The sequence below is a fragment of the Halichondria panicea genome, chromosome 4 (assembly GCF_963675165.1).
Source record: "Halichondria panicea chromosome 4, odHalPani1.1, whole genome shotgun sequence".
Taxonomy (NCBI): Eukaryota; Metazoa; Porifera; class Demospongiae; order Suberitida; family Halichondriidae; genus Halichondria; species Halichondria panicea.
In genome coordinates, this window is record NC_087380.1 from 1,716,845 (window position 1) to 1,737,870 (window position 21,026).

At 41.9% G+C, this 21,026-nt stretch overlaps 2 protein-coding genes and 2 long non-coding RNA genes across 6 annotated transcripts; 2 read left to right on the forward strand and 2 right to left on the reverse strand.

Moving 5' to 3' along the window:
* Positions 1 to 98: 98 nt before the first annotated feature.
* Positions 99 to 11,149, reverse strand: LOC135335023 (rho-related protein racA-like). The gene is made up of 11 exons (XM_064530419.1): positions 10,878 to 11,149; positions 6,583 to 6,840; positions 6,331 to 6,475; positions 5,693 to 5,963; positions 5,018 to 5,121; positions 3,044 to 3,332; positions 2,251 to 2,382; positions 1,893 to 2,008; positions 1,029 to 1,132; positions 572 to 796; positions 99 to 272 (listed from the first exon to the last, which is right to left on the reverse strand). Exons 1-11 carry the CDS (start codon positions 11,050 to 11,052, stop codon positions 193 to 195), a joined length of 1,899 nt encoding a protein of 632 aa, XP_064386489.1. The 5' UTR covers positions 11,053 to 11,149; the 3' UTR covers positions 99 to 192.
* On the forward strand, positions 6,840 to 8,143 carry LOC135335027 (uncharacterized). Its single transcript, XR_010394422.1, has 2 exons — positions 6,840 to 7,709; positions 7,799 to 8,143. It is a non-coding gene; the product is annotated as an uncharacterized LOC135335027 (long non-coding RNA).
* LOC135335025 (uncharacterized) lies at positions 8,209 to 9,426 on the reverse strand. 3 transcript variants are annotated; one of them, XR_010394421.1, is made up of 5 exons: positions 8,862 to 9,426; positions 8,752 to 8,808; positions 8,653 to 8,698; positions 8,460 to 8,568; positions 8,209 to 8,416 (listed from the first exon to the last, which is right to left on the reverse strand). It is a non-coding gene; the product is annotated as an uncharacterized LOC135335025 (long non-coding RNA). The 3 variants fall into 3 exon arrangements; XR_010394420.1 differs by having other exon boundaries at positions 8,477 to 8,568; positions 8,862 to 9,413; XR_010394419.1 differs by having other exon boundaries at positions 8,209 to 8,568; positions 8,862 to 9,385.
* Positions 11,150 to 11,548: 399 nt separating the features above from the next.
* LOC135335028 (terminal uridylyltransferase 7-like) lies at positions 11,549 to 20,978 on the forward strand. The gene is made up of 29 exons (XM_064530421.1): positions 11,549 to 11,667; positions 11,831 to 11,959; positions 12,315 to 12,431; positions 12,601 to 12,781; positions 13,000 to 13,100; positions 13,154 to 13,205; positions 13,389 to 13,467; positions 13,529 to 13,565; positions 13,677 to 13,766; positions 14,064 to 14,177; positions 14,253 to 14,398; positions 14,711 to 14,820; positions 14,870 to 15,025; positions 15,157 to 15,413; positions 15,591 to 15,644; positions 15,862 to 15,964; positions 16,264 to 16,350; positions 16,416 to 16,522; positions 17,176 to 17,239; positions 17,297 to 17,363; positions 18,323 to 18,449; positions 18,677 to 18,790; positions 18,961 to 19,044; positions 19,242 to 19,309; positions 19,379 to 19,485; positions 19,646 to 19,693; positions 19,858 to 19,931; positions 20,151 to 20,256; positions 20,355 to 20,978. The coding sequence occupies exons 2-29, from the start codon at positions 11,861 to 11,863 to the stop codon at positions 20,876 to 20,878; spliced, it is 3,273 nt and encodes a 1,090-aa protein (XP_064386491.1). The 5' UTR covers positions 11,549 to 11,667; positions 11,831 to 11,860; the 3' UTR covers positions 20,879 to 20,978.
* The last annotated feature ends 48 nt before the right edge of the window (positions 20,979 to 21,026 follow it).

Genomic DNA, 21,026 nt, shown 5'->3' on the forward strand with positions numbered 1-21,026 from the left:
GCCATTGTGATTACTCATACAAGTTTACCGACAAGGTGTACTTGTGATTGTATATATACATATGCATGAGTGAGCATGCATGCTTATAGAGAAAAACGTTTATGGACGTCTTGCAGATTGTAATAAAAATGTGCATGGAATAAAAATCAATGAAACACAAAATGCTAACACAAACAGAGTGACAGGTTCAGTCTATTTGAACAGTCGGGAGAGTCCTCGTCTCTTGTGGCTCTTGATTGCTGCTCCATTGTCCGATGTCCTGGAGGGGTCACCTGTACGGGGGGTGGTTGTAATGCATGGTGGGGGGTATATGGTATAGTACAGTGACACCTGTCTATAGTGGTAACCCTTGGGCAGACCAACAGTGGTTGTATATATATATATATATATTTAGTTAACACTCTTTACCAAATCAACTTCGAGGTTCGAGGTGGCACAGGTCAAACAACTTTTCGGGAGCTTGAGAAAACTTACTAATTTTTATAATTACTGCACTCCAATACATAATAATTATTATACAAACAAAGTACTGCCTCTTCATCAGCCCACCCCTGAACTAAACCACACCTACCTGACTCCTCCCCCTCAGTATCGAGGTACTTGGTCTTATACTCGTTCATAGCGGTCTCGTAAAACAGTGGTGGCCATCGATGCTCCTCCACATAAGAGAGGTTGTCTTCGCCCAATTGCAGGAATTGTTTGCTTCCCTTAAAAACATCGAAATTGCTTGAGATGAAGTGAAGGCACCAACTGCTGAGTTGAGACGCGTTGTGCAGCTGTGAGGAGAGGAGGAGTCCTGTGTGTGTGTGTGTGTGTGTGTGTGCGGGCAATATATTAATTTTAGAGCAGCTAGGCACATTTCTGTCAACATAAATATTTCACATGATAAACAAAGTGTTGATTATACAGAATGTGCTATTATAATTGATGCTTGCAACAAGACTGATTAGTCAATATGCACGTATGTGTATGTACAGCCATTAGTGTCAGTTGCTTGGGCTGGTAACTCAATGAATGAATGACCTCACCTATAACGTCGACGTCAGACTTTGCAATGGAATCTTTAGTGGCCCTCTCCACATGCTTGGAGATGTATAGTTCACAGAGTGACATCAGCCGACTCATCACGTACCTGTTGTGAGTCAGAGGGGTCAGCAATGTAAGTGAAACACATTATGTGGAAAATCGATTTATGTCTTCATATTTTAATTGTGTATCTTATATAAACGGAGGATTGGTTTTAAATGCAACACACAACATAAGAGCTTGATTTATAGTTTCAGGAAACCAGCTACTGACATTGTAGGTTAAAAGACATCCTGTCCTACATGTATATACAGTAGACCTGTTATGAGCGAGAGGGAGGGAGAGGGGTCAACAAAGCAAGTGATACACATCATGTGGGGATCAAGCTTTTGCTCGGGTTGGATGTCTAGAAATGCACTCCACGGTGTTGAGTATTAATCTTAGACGTACGTAAGACAGGATTGGTTTGCTTAAATGCAACAGAGTTTTATATGCTTTCAGGAACCAGCTTTGGTCCATTCAGTACATGCAATAAAGCCATTAAAGTGACATATTTTCGCGAGTATTCATTTCTGCTATTTTTGCGAATGAGAGTAAAATCGCAAAATATTTGTACTAGCAGATAATTGGAAAATGCGATGAATCTCATTAAAACCACATGCGACTTGCGAGTATATAGAAACGTTATGAATAACATTAATTTCACAACTTGAGCAGAATTTAATACCAGCAAAATGAGCTAAACAGTGAAAACGCAAACAAATGTACCTGTGAAAATATGTCACCTTAAGGTATACACAGTAGACCATCTATTGTATCTATAACTACTAAAACCATGGCAACTCCACTCAACAATTTCACTTCACCTGTTGGCCAGCTCCAATATTCCCATAGAGTTCCCCTCCTCAATGAGGGGGTGGTCAGTGTACAGGTACTCTAGGAAACTCACAAACGTGTCCAATGGGATATCAGGGATGGATATCTGGGTAGGGGGGAGGTTAAAGGTTACTGTGTGGTAAATTAATCTGTTGCAATTCGAAATTAAGGTTTAGTAACGTATGTCTGTGACTTAATAGCTTGAGAATATTAAGTAGAAAAATGGAATTGTGATTCTATTTGGGAGTTGAAATCAACCTGTATGTGCATTGAATTTAGGGATTACACATTGTACATTGTACAGTAAATTTCAGCAAAAAGGTAAGGCCTTATCGTGATTCGTTATACTTGGTTAGCTGTGCTCTCTTGGAAGGCTCCGGACAACATGGCTGACATGACCTCACATCGTGTGGTCAATACTAGTCGATGGGCGGGGACAACCACACCCTCCACTAGGAAACACACGTCAGAGAACAGTCCCTGTGTGTGTGTGTGTGTGTGTGTGTGGGTGTGTATGTGTGTGTGGGTGTGTGGGTGTGTGGTGATAAAAACATGTACAAGTCTTTGCTTCTATCGAGGAAACGCTACAAAAGATGAATATGATCAGATACAGGCGCTTAAATCAATTTTATGATGCACAAGTATACACACAGATGAGGTTGGACGATCAGGTGCACCACTTTTTTGCTAAGCTGGCACAGAAACTGACAAGGATTTTCTATGTAAACTTCTAGCTGGTGTTGCACGGTCATTGGAGATTGAAGGCAACATTACCTCTCTAGCTACTTTGAATATAAAGCTTTCATTAACCAACCTGATCCCCAGCGATCCCCTCTATTCTGGCAAGTTTTTACTAGATTCTTGCCAGCCAGTACGTATACAGTGCAAACTACACACAGCACCGCTAAACTGTACTCTACCCTATAGTTTTAGCTAATCGTGATCCAACCAGACACAACAGATACAACTAGCCAGGTGTTATAAGCTTAGCAAAGTAAGAGTAGCCATAACTTTTTTACAGTTGCTCGGTATCTATGGTAACGTGAGCAGAGACGTCACATGATTGATGACGCGTGGCCAACCTCCTCTGGTATACACATGTACAACTACATGTAGATCACTTCCACAAAAACACGCGTACCTTGTTGAGAAATAGTTGTTTTGCGACGCTGGTATTTCTATCATTCAACCACGTTCCAATTTTTTGATTCAGAAACTCCTCCCCTTTACGAGCATTCTCACATTCCAGCCCTAACTCAGGCAAATTTAGCAGCTGAGAAATCTTGATTGTTTCGTCGATACCTTCGCTCTCTTTGTTGAGTTCCACCACTCCAGTGTAGAGGAATGTTAGGGCACGAGATAGCGCCAGCTCTGTCACCACAGAGGGGTCAAAGGTCACCTCTGTTAGCTGCCTACCGTCCAAGCAAGTTCTATAGCGAACAGAATCAGATTTTACAAGTGTGGCCTATACCAAGATCAACATGTAACAACATCACAACTAAAAATGAATATCGATAATATTATAAGGTACCGTAGAAACTGGATTATTAGCGCTTACTCAACTATAAACGTATTTTTATTTTAAGCACATGCTCAACTGCAGGCTTTTTATATATAATTATACTCGAATTGAAACACTTTTCCAATTAGGTGAAGGTTGTTAGTGAAATTTTAGAATTGATACAGCTAATTTTGTTTATCCATAGATTGAAGAGTTAGAGGGATAGGAAACGGTTGGTATCTCGAGTAACATCCGCGCTACGCTGCGGTTTAATTGAGGCCATCACAACAATATCTATTTCTACACTCAGTGCATAATAAACTACAAGTAACTGTGCTTAGTCCGTGCAACTCACTTATATTTCAAGGTCTATACCTATTGTAGTAGTCATAACCAGCACGCTTACACGTTATATGTTCCAATAGCTCTAAAACAGCCTTGGGAACATATAACTTTATTGGAAAGTCTCTTTTTACTGGGTGTGGTCAGTCATTAGCAAGTACTACACGTGGCTCATGGACTAGGCGTGTTATAAGTTGCTGAAAGAGATGATGTCTCGAGGAAACACAGCTTTGGGAGTTACCCGGCAAAAATGTGCTTAATAGCCTCGTAACGCGGATAATTTTCGAGGCTCCACTGCAGATTCAATGTAAAATCATCACGTGCACCACTCCGTTTCCTATCCCTCTAACTCTTCAATCTATGGTTTATCATGAGCTAGTTAGCTTGTACAGTGCATGGTATAGCTATAGCTGGTGATATCCATCTGGAAGGACTCTCTGGGCATGCTGTTACCTTGTCTGATCATGCTGAGAGAATGAGAGACTAGTCTCATGAATCAGCCGCACCTCTCTGGTGTCGGACACCAGAGGTGCGGCTGATTCATGAGACTAATAAGAGACATGGATGATCCTTTTATTCAAGTTCCTGGTCGTTTTTATTTATGAACTGTAAAATGAACTAGTATGATATAGATCCAGTTAGGGTTCCCTGCTTGCCTTGCTTGCTCGCTTTCTAGCCAGCTTGCACATGCGAGTCAGCTCTCATCACAGAGACATCCGGTTACTGGGTGGGGCTCAAAATGACTGCATTCAGTGGCGGATCCAGGGGGAGATCCCAGGTGCCACGGATCCCCCCTTTCAGTCTAGCTATTGTGGCTTTACTACACAGTCTACAGCTACCAGCTAGCTATTTATCAGTTTTGTAGCTATTATAATTTGATTCAATGATTGTACCTGTTGTTTTGATGCACTGCCAAAAGAGTGTTCAGGTTAGCCTATAGGCTAGCTAGTTGACTTCGTGGCAGCATAGCTAGCTAGCTAGCTAGGTCTACGCAAGTCTATTATGGGACTTCCCCTGGCTGAGTATGGGATTTTCCCTAGTCACGTGTGACCGGAAGTAGGCGTAATCCCAAAAATTTCACGCTGCGCGCTCGTAGTTTTGAACCCCCTTTTCATTTTTCCTGGATCAGCCACTGGCATTATCGAATATAATCCAGTTTCTACGGTAGCATACGTAATTTAAATAATGTGGACACAATGGCTTAGAAATTTTGTTAGCAAGATTCGTAATAACATTTCAGTGTATTTCACAAAGTGAGTACACTGTTCTTACCTGTCTTCAATGTGAAGCATTCCCTCAAGCTGCCCCGACTTAACTGTCTCCATGGTAACCTTCCTTAGTCGTGCCTTGCCCCACCCATCACACAGGATGTCAACCTAGAGGAGGGGTACTACTGTTACAGTGCATTTTATTGCACAAAGATAGTTTGCAGAAGTGGGAAAAGTAATTGCGTTCCCATTATCCCTATAAAATACAGCCATGGAGTTTAAAGGGCCTCAAAGTCTCCATAGCATGCATGATATGTGTGTGTGTTAAAAGTCTATTTGCGTTGAGTTTGACCCCAAAAGTTATGTGGTCAATTATGGCTTCATTTATGCTTTATGCATGTGGTGGATAAGTATACCTGGGACTTTTACATGGAACTTGAAATGCTAACTTTTAGCTGGTTGGAGCTTACCAGCTCTACAGCATACAGATATATAGAAGTGCTTTTTAACAAGGAATCCAATGGTATGTGAATTTCAGTAAAGTATGACAAAGTTATGACAACTTTATGAAGGTCAAACGTAGACTTTAGCAACCCACCTCTTTATTACAGCCACTGTTGGTCTGCCCAATGGTGACCACTAATATTGTAATTTATACAAGGTATCACACCATCCATATACGTAGAGGCCTGGAATCGATGCTAACACCATGCACATTTACCAAAACTATAAACCTCACCTTAACCTTCTGAGTCACTCTTAGTAGCTGTCTAAACAGATCTGAAGCAGATGCCAGCACATAGCGATGGGCATGATACGTCTTGCCCTCCAGTCTCAAGACCATGTCCGAATAAGATGGGTTGTTTATCGCTTTTGACCACTCAACGGCAAACGTTGAAGATGGGACTTCAATCTCGGGTGCTTTTTTATTGGCCGGTGGTTGAGGTGGCGGGGGGATGTAAGGTCCACAGGCATTCGTGAAAAATGGTTGGTCGGATGATTGGGAGCGCCTGTACATAAAGTTAAATTATAACTAGTACAGTGGTAGGAAGTGAAGTTTTGTGCACACCTGGCAAACTTCTCTATTTTGTGACATTTACTTTTATTACGAGTGTTGCAAGCTGCGCTGTGCTAATGCCTCTCGCCATGTTATGCTTTCGCTCAAAAAGTATTAGTATATATACTGTATAGCGGGTAATTTTTGGGAGATAAAATATTTGTGGTTCACGGTGGCTGTGGGTTGCAAACACGGGTCCCAAAACACATGCTATAGGAGAAACTTTGGGGCCCATTAACCTGGCTGTATTATAGAGGGTGGCTTGCTTATAAGGTGACCACAATAGACAATGTATGTCAATGCTCCTAAATTTCACCCACCGTTTCCAAGGTAGTATGAATCTACGTCTCCTCTCCACACTATGGGAAGTGCCTGCCCTTGTTAGCCCCACCCTCACACAAGTGTCCATTGCCTCGCTCACACCAGCTCCTGTTAGGGCACTTGTCTCATAGTAGCCCACCGCTCCTGAGGGGAAGAGGGGGAGGGCACATGGTTACAGATACACTCATACCCTCCCTATTGGATTCCTTAAAAAGCACTCTTTTATTTACCGTATAAGTAATAAATTTTACCAATATCTTTTGCCAGTTGCAGAGCATCTTTGCGGGAGACCTCAGTGTAGCCACGCTTATTGACCGCTTGACCTCTGAGATCACACTTGAGCCCAAGTAGCAGCACGGGTGTGTTTGGACAAAAATGATGAACTTCAAGTATCCACTTATGTTTGATGTTTTCAAATGAGACCTCCTCTTTGATACAAAATGCAATGAGGATAATGTCAGTATCGGGGTAACAAAGTGAGCGGAGCCTATCGTAGTCTTCTTGGCCGGCTGTATTCATTATTGGTTCATATTGATGTCATAACCACACATGAAATAATTATGGCTACAAACAATGATTGAAAGATCTTCAAATATTCAATGCCATAAAAAATACAGTGCATCCATGCAGCTAGCCTCGATTCCAGGCCGCTGAGAAAGGCGGCCTGGTATACACTGTTTACGCATGCGCCAGAATTACCAAGAATCTTGGTAATCGTAAATTGTAGTATATTTATCAGTATTCTTATTCCGCATTTAGTTGTAAAACATTGATATCCGTTTCATTTATAATGATGTCATTGAAAAAAGAAATCTAGTCCAAGTTGTGTAATGGCTGCTACCTTCTCTTCTGCTCTCGCGTACGCGTTATCCTGTGTTGGAAAACCAGGTCTAGTCTTGAAAGACAAGCAGCTGGAGGCGTTGAAGTGTCTGTACGCTGGTGTTTATGTGGGTACCGTACCGACCGGCTATGGCGGCAAGTCCCAGAGCAAGTCCATCTGCTTTCCAGACACTCCCTTTCTTGATTGATGTGAAGCTTGACAGGACCAGTGCACCTCTCTCTGAAAGAAGTGTTGTGATGAAAGAAGTGTTGTGATGGTGATTTCTCCTCTTGTTTCTCTGAGTGAAGCCATCTTCAAAGTGTTAGTGTGTCTGTTCGACGTTCAGTGCCATTCTCTCTGGCCGGAAGGAAGTATTGTTGTGACATTTGCCGAAAATTGGTCACAGAGTAAGTACGTGGTATCTGATCCGAGAACTGTGTGGCCTGAATGTGTTTACAATCCGAGGGACTTGTGTGTATCCGATCCGAGGGACTTGTTGCTTGAGTGTGTATCCGGACTTGTTGCTTGAGTGTGTATTAATGGATAGTGCTTTCAATGGTAAATCTATTGTGTAAATCAATAAGTAGTCCTCACATTATGTTACGTCACAGCCACTGTACTTATCCACATTTATTTTTTACCCACAGGTTTAACTAATTTCTTATGAGATTAACTTGTCGCCTGAGTGTGTATCCGATCCAAGCCTCAAGTTAATGAATAAATCTACACACTACAAAAAAAATTAATCAATTTAACAATTTTTTTAATGGTCAAAACAATTGAAACTGAGGTGACATTTATTAATGTAGCTTTAACGAAGTACAAAAAGCGTCAATTCAACTTTTATGTAATAATTATAACAACTATTTAAAAATACTTATAAGTATTAATGTATAAATGTAGTTTTAACATTATTATTGCTAGGTTAAAACTATTGTGTTTTATTGTCAAATCTACTTAAGCCATACATTAAAACAACCATTAAGAAAATACTTATTATAATAAATAAGACTCATTATAGCTAAATAAATTCCTAAAACAACGATTTACAAATAAATCGGTATAACAATTATTATTCAATTCAATAAATAACATGTTAATACAAAAATAGTGATAGGAAACGTTCGTGACAACTGAGTGAGACAATGGTATACAATGTTAAATTAGAAGGACAGTTTTAAATTAATAATAGTAATTCTCCTTGGTGTAACATACTGGACTCACAAGTATAGCAGACCGATCACTCTTGACCATGCAGAGTCCACCTATAATAGTAAATACATCATTGTTATTGATATTAATTATTACCGTGTATTATCAATCACCGAGAGGATATCCAACAATGACGCCACTTCTATCCATTCGTCTGTTTGTTTCGTTTGTTCTCGCATGTCAAGCTTGCCAGTTTAAGGAATTTCTGTAGGAAAAAGTATATGCTTAGATGTATATTGACAGTGACAGTGTTCACCAGAAAACTAGACACTTTATGCTTGTCCCTCACCTCTCACAGAAGTATCATCATCCACTTGGTGTAGTCACAGTCATACCTATTAAAGCCTTATAATTATACTGTTGAGAACATTTCATGTCTGTCCCTCACCTCTTACAGAACTAGAAGTATCATCATCCACTTGGTGTAGTCGAGTCACAGTCATACCTATTAAAGTTTTATAATTATACTGTTGAGAACACTTCATGTCTGTCCCTCACCTCTCACAGAAGTATCATCACAGTCAGATTTATAGCAGCAAATGTCCAGCATAATTATAGTAAGGGAGTCTTCTCTTTTTTTGGAGCACATGGTTTCACAGATCTAGATCTACTGAGCATGCGCAATCTTAGACTTAGCATAGCCACGCCCACAATTTCATTTAGTTTCTCTAGGTCCTCTATATCTATGGTTCTATGCAAACTTGCTTACAATATTCATGACTGTATATATAATTTCACATCACTCATGCTATTATAAATGGATTGTTAAAAATATTGATTGTATATAATTATATGTGTGCCTGTGTTAGAACAAAATTAATATTATTATTGTTAAATCTAAATTTATATATTGTATTCTAACATGCTGCATGATAGAGTTTCAAATATAATTTAATCAAAATGAGTTTGTTAGTTTGATTTAAGATATCAATAATAGATTCTATGTAAATTATTGTAGAAATAAAAGACATTGTGTGATTCTACAATATTTTAAGTTAAAACCACATATACTGATTATTTTAACGTTGTCTTTTTATTTTACTAAATATTAAGTTGATTCAACTGTTTAAGAATAATGTTAAAACGATTATGCAATGTAGTTTCAAACAAAATTTTTTGCAGTGCAGAGCTGATGTTTTACTTAGCTGTCTCTGTCTACAGTATATACAGAGAGGTAGCCTCTTCTTTTTCTTTTTTCTGTTCTTTATCACAATAAGATAAAATACTGTTTTAACGTTCAATGAGATAAATACGGTAAATAATAAATTAATTGTCCACCCACGCGCCAACAGTAAATACCAGGCCCACTATTCAAGGGGCTGGAGTCGAGGCTACCATGCAGCCTATAGAGAGTAGATTACCACGAATATGTGAGTAGTAGTACTTAAATGTTTGTTATTACTCCAACTGATTTATACGGTGGCCCTGAGTGCTACTCCAGTTGGTAGTTGGCAGTTGGTAGTTGGCAGTTGGCAGTTGGTAGTTGGCAGTTGGCAGTTGGTAGTTGGCAGTTGGCAGTTGGCAGTTGGTAGTTGGTAGTTGGCAGTTGGTAGTTGGCAGTTGGCAGTTGGCAGTTGGCAGTTGGCAGTTGGCAGTTGGTAGTTGGCAGTTGGCAGTTGGTAGTTGGTAGTTGGCAGTTGGGAGTTGGCAGTTGGTAGTTCGTGACCTTTAAACTTTGCAGTTAGCAAATGTTGTATATACATGTAGATCTTTGCACTGCCTCTAATCTGTTAACCATAACTTTAAATAGCCTCAATAGAATCTAAAAGTGCCATGCAAAACCTGTTTCTATAATTCCCCCCTCCCTGCTGGGATCTGGGAATATAGGTAGAGGATTAGACTTGAAATGATCTCCCTACCTACATATAAGATTAATATTGACGTCTTAGGCCATCTAGATATCGGTGCCAGTATCATAACAAGCAGGCTAATTATTGTTGCAAAGTTTAAAGGTTACGAACTGCCAACTCCCAACTCCTAACTGCCAACTCCCAACTATCAACTCCCAACTACCAACTCCCAACTACCAACTCCCAACTCCCAACTATACCAACTCCCAACTCCCAACTGCCAACTGCCAACTGCCAACTACCAACTCCCAACTGCCAACTACGTGTTTGAACTATCAAGTAGCAACTGCGAACTACCAACTACGCATTTGAACTATCAAGTAGCAACTGCGAACTACCAACTACGCGTTTAAACTATCGAGTACGAACTACCAACTAGAGTAGCGCTCAGGGCCACCGTACATTTACCCACTATACACAATTTGCTGTTGTTCTATTAATCCCCCCAACCCACCACCTCATGTTTTCATGGAACTTTTTTGGGATATGTTGTAGCTTATTCATTCACCTACACAATCAGTATCAGTACAAGGTTCCAATCAAAAGATATCAACATTTAAGTACAACTACTCACACATTTGTGTAATCTACTCTCTACTAGGCTGGATGCACTGTATAATTATATACAAATGCAAACAACAATCATGCATATACAAATACGTACGTGTATCCTGTAGCGACACAGAGACTGGTGTTCCGTCCACCACAATATTGTTGACGAGGTTATCGAATCCAGGATTAATGAATGCACTGTGGAAGGAATCGGTTCTCCATTGTATGAGAAAACATGATTTACCCACTGCACCATCTCCAACTATGACCACCTTCAGGTTTTGCATCTTCAAGAAAGGAGGTTAAATAGTAGATCTACATGTGTATTTTAAACTATCATTCTAGTTGTAGTATAGTACAGTAGTATAGCTATTTCCTGCCAGAATGCGGAAATGTCTATTGTCAGTGCCAGCAGTGCAGAGCTTCAGGTTCAGTGCAGAGGACACAATAATTAGCTAATTATTGCGACCTTTTATTAATGACGGAACGATTCGTCTTTTTATTCTTTGCGATAATTAGCTAATTATTGTGACATATAACGGAACGATTCGTCTTTTTATTCTTTATAACCTCTACATATTGGATAGACACAGAACAGTACTGTATGAGTGACAGGCAATTCTTGCAGGCACAGAGCAAACTACAATATTTAAAGGGGTGCTAGAAGCATGAGACTGTTAGTGTCATTGATGTTTTTCAGTGCTGCATCAGCCAAACAAAGACGACCTTTACCCCTAAATCAGCTGAAACAGTTTGTTCTAACGACGACCTTTCCCCTAATAATTTCCAATATTAAATTTTAGCATTTACGATCATTACCTAATCACATGGCCACCCAGAAGAAGAACTGAGAGCAGCTAGCTAGCTGGGAGAGAGTTGCTTTTTACACCTCATAAAGCTCTGTAAGTTAAAACAAGTCAATGGCAGTTTACATATTACACTACTAGACTTAGGCATATAATTATAAAGCTTGCAACGTCAATTTTCCTACTTGCATGTGAGCTAGCCAGCTACTACCTATACACACACTATAAAGCCACAAATTAAAAGTTTGTTCCCCTGAAGGTATAAAGGATAGAAGCAGACAAGTCCATCATGGCGGAGGACCCCCCACCCCCTGATCTAACCGTGTATGAGAAACATTACATCTATCCATTCACCAAGTACACAAAGAAAGAGATCAAAGCTCTCAAGGTAAAATTCTAACATGTAACTGCATTGCAACTGCAAGACATTTTCCAGGCAGAATCTGCAAGTATAATAGCTGGTTCGTAGAATGGAGAGTTTTGAGTAGACAGACTACATTCAATGAATATGGTTCTCCTGTGGCTCTGAATAATAATAATTGTTTCTTGGAAGTTGTACGTATATTCACAATGCTGGCTTATCAGAGTCATTTCTCCAAAATGTTATTGGCTTCACCACTACTTGCGTATGTACCTTTTTCAATATTGGCACCCCCTGCACCGTCCAATAGCTAATCACTGCATTGATTGATTAATCTACCTGTTAATGTTGATCTGTAGCTTGTGCTATTATTTCCTCCTAGATCCCAGCCCGTAAGAATGGCTACCTGACGGTGTGTGTGGTCTGTCCCGCTGGAATGTCTGACATCAAGGGAGTGGAACAGCATCTCTCTGGCAATCACCACAAGCTACGTATCAAGGTATTCACTTACAACCCTTTAATTATGAATGATCCAATTTTCTAAATTGAAGTTTTATTCTGTAGCAGGTTTATGCAATTTGTTGTGGCAAAGAATTACACAGTTTTTGTTTGTGGTTGAAAGCATCATTCTTGGCTCTAAACTTGTGTTTTCCATTGAAATGTGGCAGGAGTATAATCTGGACCAAGCACTGTCCCAGCCACCCACACTGACGGTCACTAACCTCGAGGCCCTCACCAGCTTCATTGAGGGCACCTATCAGTCTCACTCGGCTGCTGCCTGTGGTCAGCTGACAGTGCGTAGAGACGTGGTGGAGGTGCTCCAGGGCCTCGTGCATGACAAGTTCCCTGGTGAGTGTGTACAAGTGAAGTATGGTAATTCCTGTAAATATACTAATGTGGTTAGAAACGAAAAGTCCCATCAAGCCTGTCAACTACACCTCTAATGTATTGGCATTATTAGAATATAGTGCATATAGCATCTCAGCCTATTATCAATCACTAATTGACTTGCCCCCCCCCACACACGTACACACACACACACACACCCCACCCACACACACACACAGATGTTAGTGTTCAAATGCATGGTTCTACTGCCAGTGAATTTGCTGTGATCAACAGCAATGTCAACATCAACCTGGACATACCAACTGCCGTGGACTCACAGGTACGCCTGTGAAACCACATCCCCTATACTCGTACTATTGCTGACCCCTGCAGAAGGCCATTCCCGTGGTGATGAACGGAGTTGTGGAGATACTGAAAAGCAACGGTTTGTGAACGTGTATCACTACTATGTCCGAAAGTACCTATCTATTTTATTAATTTTATTGTGTGCAATTCCTCCATTTCCTTGGTGTGGTTTCGCTAGATAGAGACAGTGGTAATAATGTCTGCTGAAGAGATTGCCTCTGCTATTGAGTTCATACTGTTCATATTCTCTTACTGTCTGTAGCTGCTCTATACACTGATGTCAACCCTGACTATTATGCCTTCAACAAGATACCACGGATACTATTCAAGCACAAGAAAAGGTAGCAAAATGAAGACTTTACTTATTATTTTTGTTCATCCCCTCTCTCTCTCTGTGTGCAGTGGCTTATTGTGTGAGATCAGACCTATGGCTGGAAATGTGGGTGCCATAACTTGTATACTGTATTATTATATATACACACACACGCACACACGCACGCACACACACACACACACACACACACACATGCACACACACACACACACACAGCCGATGGTGTTGGCCCCGCTGCTGAAGTGCTATGGTGGAATGGACGAGAGGGTGTTCAAACTGGGTGTGGTATTCATGCACTGGGTCAAGGTCAGTGTGGTCATTACTTGTACATGGCTAGGGAACACTAACAGTTCGACAACCATAGAGAGTAGATTTTTTTTAAATTACAATTTCTGTTGAGTACCTATAGATATAATCAGCTGTGGTTGTGATGTATTGATAGCTCTGTTGTGGGCAAAAGTAATGCTGATCTAAGCACACCAAACACTATAAATGGGCTATTAAACTAGTGTGTGTGCCGTATAGACACACAGAGGAGGTACGTATAGGATATGAGTCTTGTTGACTGCAAACTCATAAATATTTGAATTTTGTCTCTGACAGATTTGCAAACTGGATGCTCAAGAGTATGGATACTATCCTGGTCACATGTTTATCGTCATGGTGATACATTTCCTACAACAGACTACACCGCCAGTTCTACCAGTCCTACACGAAGTAAGAATTGCTTTTTTGCCAATCACACGAAAAGAAAAAAATCCTTCACCATAACACGTACCCCTCACACTCCAGATGGTCCCCCCTAGGTCAAAGGAGAGTGAGGAAGAGGGTGTGGCTTTACTGACAGAGGATGACCTCTCTCTGTTCACCACACTGGGGCAAGAGTGGCACCCTCAGAACAAGCAGAGCGTGGGGGAACTATGGATACAGCTGCTCCGGTGAGAGAATAATTATTATTAGGGGTGTGTTTACTACCGTATAGCTGGTAATTTTCATGAGGCAAAGTATTTGTGGTCTTTGTGGTTGGAGCTCTGACCACAAATGAAGCGACCTTACCTACCTTTACCTGCAGTGCAAGCAGCAACCACGAAAATATTATCCACGAATTAAGTGACTAAATATTGCTCAACCACGAATGTTTTGGCCCCCCCCCCCCCCCCCCCCCTGAAAATTTACCCGCTATACAGTATAAGCTATAGTTCCCGGTAACCATTAGCTAATAATAATGATTGTTTTTTGCCGCCGTACAGATTTTATACTCATGATTTTGACATTCCCAAATTGGCTGTGAGTATTCGACAGAAAGGCCCCCTGCTGAGAGAATCCCGACAGTGGGGGATACATCGTTTAGCCGTAGAGGGTACGTTGTCATGTGACTCAGTACCAAGATCATGTGATCCCCCTCACAGACCCGATGATATCCAAGAGTAACCTGGCTCGATGTGTCTACTATGACAGGATCTATGACTACTATATCACTTGTCTCAAGCAGACGACTGTCTACTTCTACAGCCAGCTGCCAGACAAGGGACCTAGCATAAGCCCACCCCCTCACACCCCCACAGGTAACTTGTAAAAAGAATTTTCTGCTGAATTTTCAAGAAAAATGTACCCTCTTTACATTTGCTTAAATTGCACAGTACGTGCATGTGTACAAATAATTATCATTTGTACGAGTCATTGTCATACACTGCAGGTGTTCAAGAGGATGACAGTGGTGTGGTGTCTGCTATCTGTCCATTAGCTGTGGTCACACCTCTTACTAGTGCTGACTCAGCAGAACCGCCCACTCCACCGAAAGGAACTACGACCCCAGTACAGAAAGATGAAGTCGCCAGTTTGGCTTGTGCTATGGAGGATGTCAGCGTTTCAGTTGATGCCGCTCCAAATAAGGGCGTTGGTATCGAGGCAACTCTAAAGTTTCGTCTCTCACAGTCCAACTGTGTATTACTGGTACTAGCTGATTCTATTGTAGTAGACTAGTATACTCAATGCGTACCAAGTATTATTAAATTGAATGGCCATAAGTTTAGAGGGTCACTGTGGTTTACTGAACGCTCACTTCGAGCTCTATATATATAATCAACGCCTTTAAACCATCGGATGTGTGTATGTTATGTGTTTCCACAGCCCTACCAGAAGGTGTGCTCAGTGTGTAGGAACTCAGCTAAACACACATACGAGGCAAGCACACACACACACACACACACACACACACACGTACACACACACACACGTACACATGAGGTAAGCACACACTCTACACACATACACACCCACACACACACACACTCTACACACACACACACACACAACACCCACACACACACACACACACGTACATACGAGGCAAGCACACACACTACACAACATACAGCGTGTATTGATATCTCGTCTCTAGAATTGCCCCAATGAGATGCTACCTAACATCTCTTCACTGTCCACCCCCCCTCCCAAGACTAGTAGCCTCAATGCACTCAGGGATACCTTCAAGAGCTACATGAGTGAGTGGGATACATGTAGCTATGTGTAGTGTACTGCCATGACTAGTAGTGTACACTCGAGCCCCTTATGATGTTTGCCTTGTAATAATTTATTAGTCCCCTTGGTACGTAACTTTACAGTACTTCATCATAATTATTGTCCTCTTTTAAAATTAGCATTAACATTGCCATTAAGATTATTGACTATCTGAATTACATTGTAGTTAAGTCCATGACCTACCCCCCCCTAAGTTTAAGTATGACCCCCACAAAGCCATGACCCCCCATAAAGCCATCATGGTTTGACATACCCCAAACAGAGGACGTTGCCCCCAGTCAGAGGGATAAGAAAGAACGGAAAAAAGTGTGCGACTTCATTGTCAGTGACATACACAACATCTACCCAGGTAACCTGGCAACTAGAGCTCTGTATCCATGGTTACCTAAATACACCTGTTCTCAATGTGTGCAGACGCTCACCTTAAGTTGTTTGGCTCGTCGGCCAATGGGTTTGGCCTGTACACAAGTGACGTGGACATGTGCCTCATCCTTCCCGGGAACCAGCCAACAGAGGCACAGGTACCCAGTTAGGCAGATAAATAGAGTTCCTGCTCATCAAATCCCAATTCTGTAGTTCTAAACTGTAGATTGTGCACTGCATATTTTTAATGGTATATACTATACTGTGCAGTTGCAATCCAGTCCTATGTATGTATGTATTTTTGGGGTAATAATTATGGCAATATTGAATATTGGCTACTTTCTACTAGCTAGTTGCAGTGTGCAGTCCTGTGTATACAGTAGTTCTGTTTGTGTTGGCTGTCTGTACAATTGTCTCCACACATACATACATACTGTAAAGGAAGCCAGCCACCCCTTTCTTTTAGCCTTGTAATTCTCGTGCACGCACACACACACTTACACGCACACACGCACACACTTACACTCACACTCACACACACTTACACTCACACTCATATACACACACACACACACACACACACACACACACACACACACACACTCACACTCACACACACACACACACACACACACGCACACACACTTACACTCACACTCACACACACTTACACTCACACTCACACACACTTACACTCACACTCACACACACACACACACACGCACACACACACACACTTACACTCACACTCACACACACTCACACACACACACACACACACACACTCACACTCACACTCACACATTGTTAGGCTGAGAAGACACAGCACAAGGATGTGATTGCCAAAGTGGGGAGGGAGCTGAGGAAGTTTGGGGGTGGGTCTACTACAGTTGTATGCACGTGTCCGCTATTACTATGGTAACGATGTACAGAATACGAGCAGGTGGTGTCCATCACTAGCGCTAGAGTGCCCATTGTCAAGTTCTTTCTGCCACAGTGGTAAGCTGTAATTAAACTGCAGTGTTCATTGTGCTATAATTATTATGCCTCGGTGTGCATGCGCAAGCGAGGTATACGGTAGTGTGTTTGTGTGTCTGTGTGTAGACTGCTACAGCTGCTCAAGGATGAATCAAGTGCAAGTAAGAGTTTCTATAGGCTTCTAGTCATGTTTACTTGGATTTTTATTCGTGGATTTGCAAAATAATGCTTCGTTCTCGAGTTATGCCTAGTTTTGCTTACCTGGAATGCCATTGCAGCCTTTTCAGAAGAGTCCGTAGCAAAACTTGTTCACCGAGTGTTACTACTCTACTTAGTAGTTAGCTCTGCACTAGAACGCTAGCTATTGGTAGCTGCAAGACTGAGCAGAGAGCTGCAAGGCTCTGCTGACTTACAGCCATTAATTTTAGACTTGAACTTTTGGCATCGATCGTTTTTAACAACAATCATGGTTGATCATTACCCACTATTTGGTTGATTGCAGTAAAATTAAAGATGTTCATCATGATAATTATAATCAATGTGTGTATAAAAGCTAGCTATTAGTAGTTTTATGTTATGTAGTTTGGCACCTCCACCGAGGCATCAGCACCTGCGGTGCTTTCATTATTAATATATAAATCACTGATCTAAACACACCATAATCATTGTAGCACTAGCTACCAAATGCATCTTTTAGTTTTATTTCGGGCCCCCAAAAAAGCGTGGCCTCCGCTATATAATATATAAGTGGTCAGAATCAGGCCTGTTTTCAGAGCTATATATACAGTATATAGCACACAGTATTGTATTGTATTGCCTTCAGATTACAATTTTTGATTGCTAATTTCGATCTGTGTTATAGCTTTATCTATATAGGCTCAACTAATGCTGTAGGTAAAATTGCACACAACTGTACCCCCCGGCCCCCTTTGGATGTTGTCACAATGTCACCATTCTTAACCCCCCTCCCCTCTCTATAGGAACTTGGAGTGTGACATCAGCATGGAGAACCGACTGGCCATGAGGAACACTGCCATGCTCAAGGCCTACTCAACCATCGACGATCGGGTCCGGGTACTGGGTTACACTGTCAAGAAGTTTGCTAAGGTGAGGGGTGGGTAGGTCGCTGAGCTGGGGTATTGAGTAACTAGGTACGAGGGATGGATGGCGTTATACAAATTACATACAGGTATATTTGTGTATGCCCCAAAACTAAAAAGCTAGATGGAGCACGTACTTAATACATAAGGTCTACGCTCATTAACATGCAGTCACTGTGTATATTATGTAGCTGCGTGCATGGTCATGTGATAATCAGGGATTTCCCCATACAGGTGTGTGACATCGGTGATGCGTCGTCAGGCAGTCTCTCCTCGTACGCCTACATTATCCTCATGCTCCACTACCTGCAGAACATTGACCCTCCAGTTGTGCCGATACTGCAGCAGGTACCCCCCCCCCCCACACACACACACACACTGTGGTAGCTACTGCAATCTCTATATTTTCACCATGTACAGTACGTATAGTAGTGGGACGCTTCATACGAAATTTATTTAGCCTCTGCTGGTAATTTGCAATGAGTACTGTATACTCTGCCCCTCCCCCCTGTCATTAGCTCCACCCCACTGTGAGGACCGAGGGACCTATTATCAACGGCTGGGACTGTTACTACTACCACTTTGACAACCCCACAGAACTCGTACGTTCACACACACACACACACACACACACACACACAACACATACACACACACACACACACACACACACACACACACACACACACACACAACACACACACACACACACACACACACACACACACACACACACACACACGTACGGTCTAGAATATTAGAGATGTTAAATCTTTGTCTTCCCCTGCCCCTCATGCAGGGAGAGGTGTGGAGTGGGTGGAAGAAGAACACTCAGAGTGTGGGGGAGTTGTGGCTGGGATTTCTAAGGTAAGGATTGTGTCGTGTTAACTGCTAATAAGATAAGATGCATAATAAAATGTATAAATTTGTCTTTAGGCACATGTTGACTTTCAAGTGGAATGAATATGTTGTGACCATTAAGCAAAAGGAGCCACTGTCCAAGTTTGACAAGTGGTGGATTGGAAAACCCCTCTGTATTGAAGGTCAGTGAAACTGTCTAATTTAATACAGGTGCAAACACATCCTACAATATTGTATTAGCAGAAAGAATAGCTTCTTCATTGCAGTAATCCCTTAATTCCCTACAATGCCTGCATAATGTCAACCTTGTAGTACCATAACCTTCACTGTTCCACTTCCCAGATCCTTTCAACCTGGACCACAACTTGGGATCCAACGTCTCTGGAAAAAGTAAGTTAGCCACACCTCTTGTGGCTAGTGCAGTACCAGTGATGTGCTCAGACTGTTTGATGCTGTGGCTATTTGCAATCCTCAGTCTCAATTCAGCACACAAATTTGCCTCTTTAATGGAGATCGCTTACGCTACTGTACTAACCTACCTCCTCTTGTTGTAGTGAGGTCGTATATTCTGGAGCGGTTTCAAGATGGTCTGATGTTCCACTCGAAGAACTCCCAGTGGCAAGATATTGTAAGTATATATAATTATACTTCTCCTGCTACACGGTATATATGTGTACGTACTTAATTGTGCAAGCTCGACTGTCCAACCTTCCAATATCGAACGTTTGTCATGTAACATGTTTGTACACTCTCTTGCTACCAACAATCAATGCATAACTGTGTGAATTTCTGATACACTGCATGTGCTCGTAATGTGTTTTTATTTATCGATGTCTTGATTTGGTAGGATGCTGTGATGGATGGTGGGCGACTGGTGGGCGACTGTAAGGCTCCCAAATTCCTCCTCTGTCACTTTTGCAATCTACGAGGGCACAGACAGTCACAGTGTCCAGGTGGGCGGTTGTCATAGTACAATGCCTATAATTAATGTACATGTACTAACTGTTTGTGTAGCTGTTACATGCTGTTACGTCTTTGTCTCCTCTTACAGTGAAAGCTGAGGTAAGACGTCCCCAGCCAAGGAATCGGCACAGGAGACCTCCTCCCCCTCACCAGGGCCACCACCCACTACCTCCCCAGGCTCACACCTACCCCCAGCAGGGGGTACCCTACACGGCACGACCCTTACTGCCACACCCTCACCCAATACCTGGGCCGTATCCGAGTCCTGGTCAGCCAATGGGAATGCAGCGACCCCCTCATCAGCCAATGAGAATGCAGCAACCTCGTCAGCCAATGGGAATGCAGCAACCTCGTGGTCAGCCGGTCAGAATAATGCAACGACCTCGTGGTCAGCCAATCGGAATGCAGCAAGGCTACGCACCCCAGCAGTATCAGCACATGTACTCCCCTGGAAACTACATGGGACCTCCGGTTTCCCTACCTCACTCTGCCACGCCCACTTCCCCGATGTACCCCTCCCCCATAAACACCACACCCACTTATGTTGGAGCACCCCCTGCAAGTCAGGGTATTCCCCCAGGAAGTCAGCACTACCACGGCTCAAGCAAGTGAACATTAACTGACAAACACAATACGTAGAATAATAATAATGTTATGTGGTCATTATTATTTTGCACTCCTGTTATGACATTATTTTATATTGTGCATTTTGTTCATTGTCATCGTGATAATTACAGCTGAAAGACTGTAAGTAAGTAAG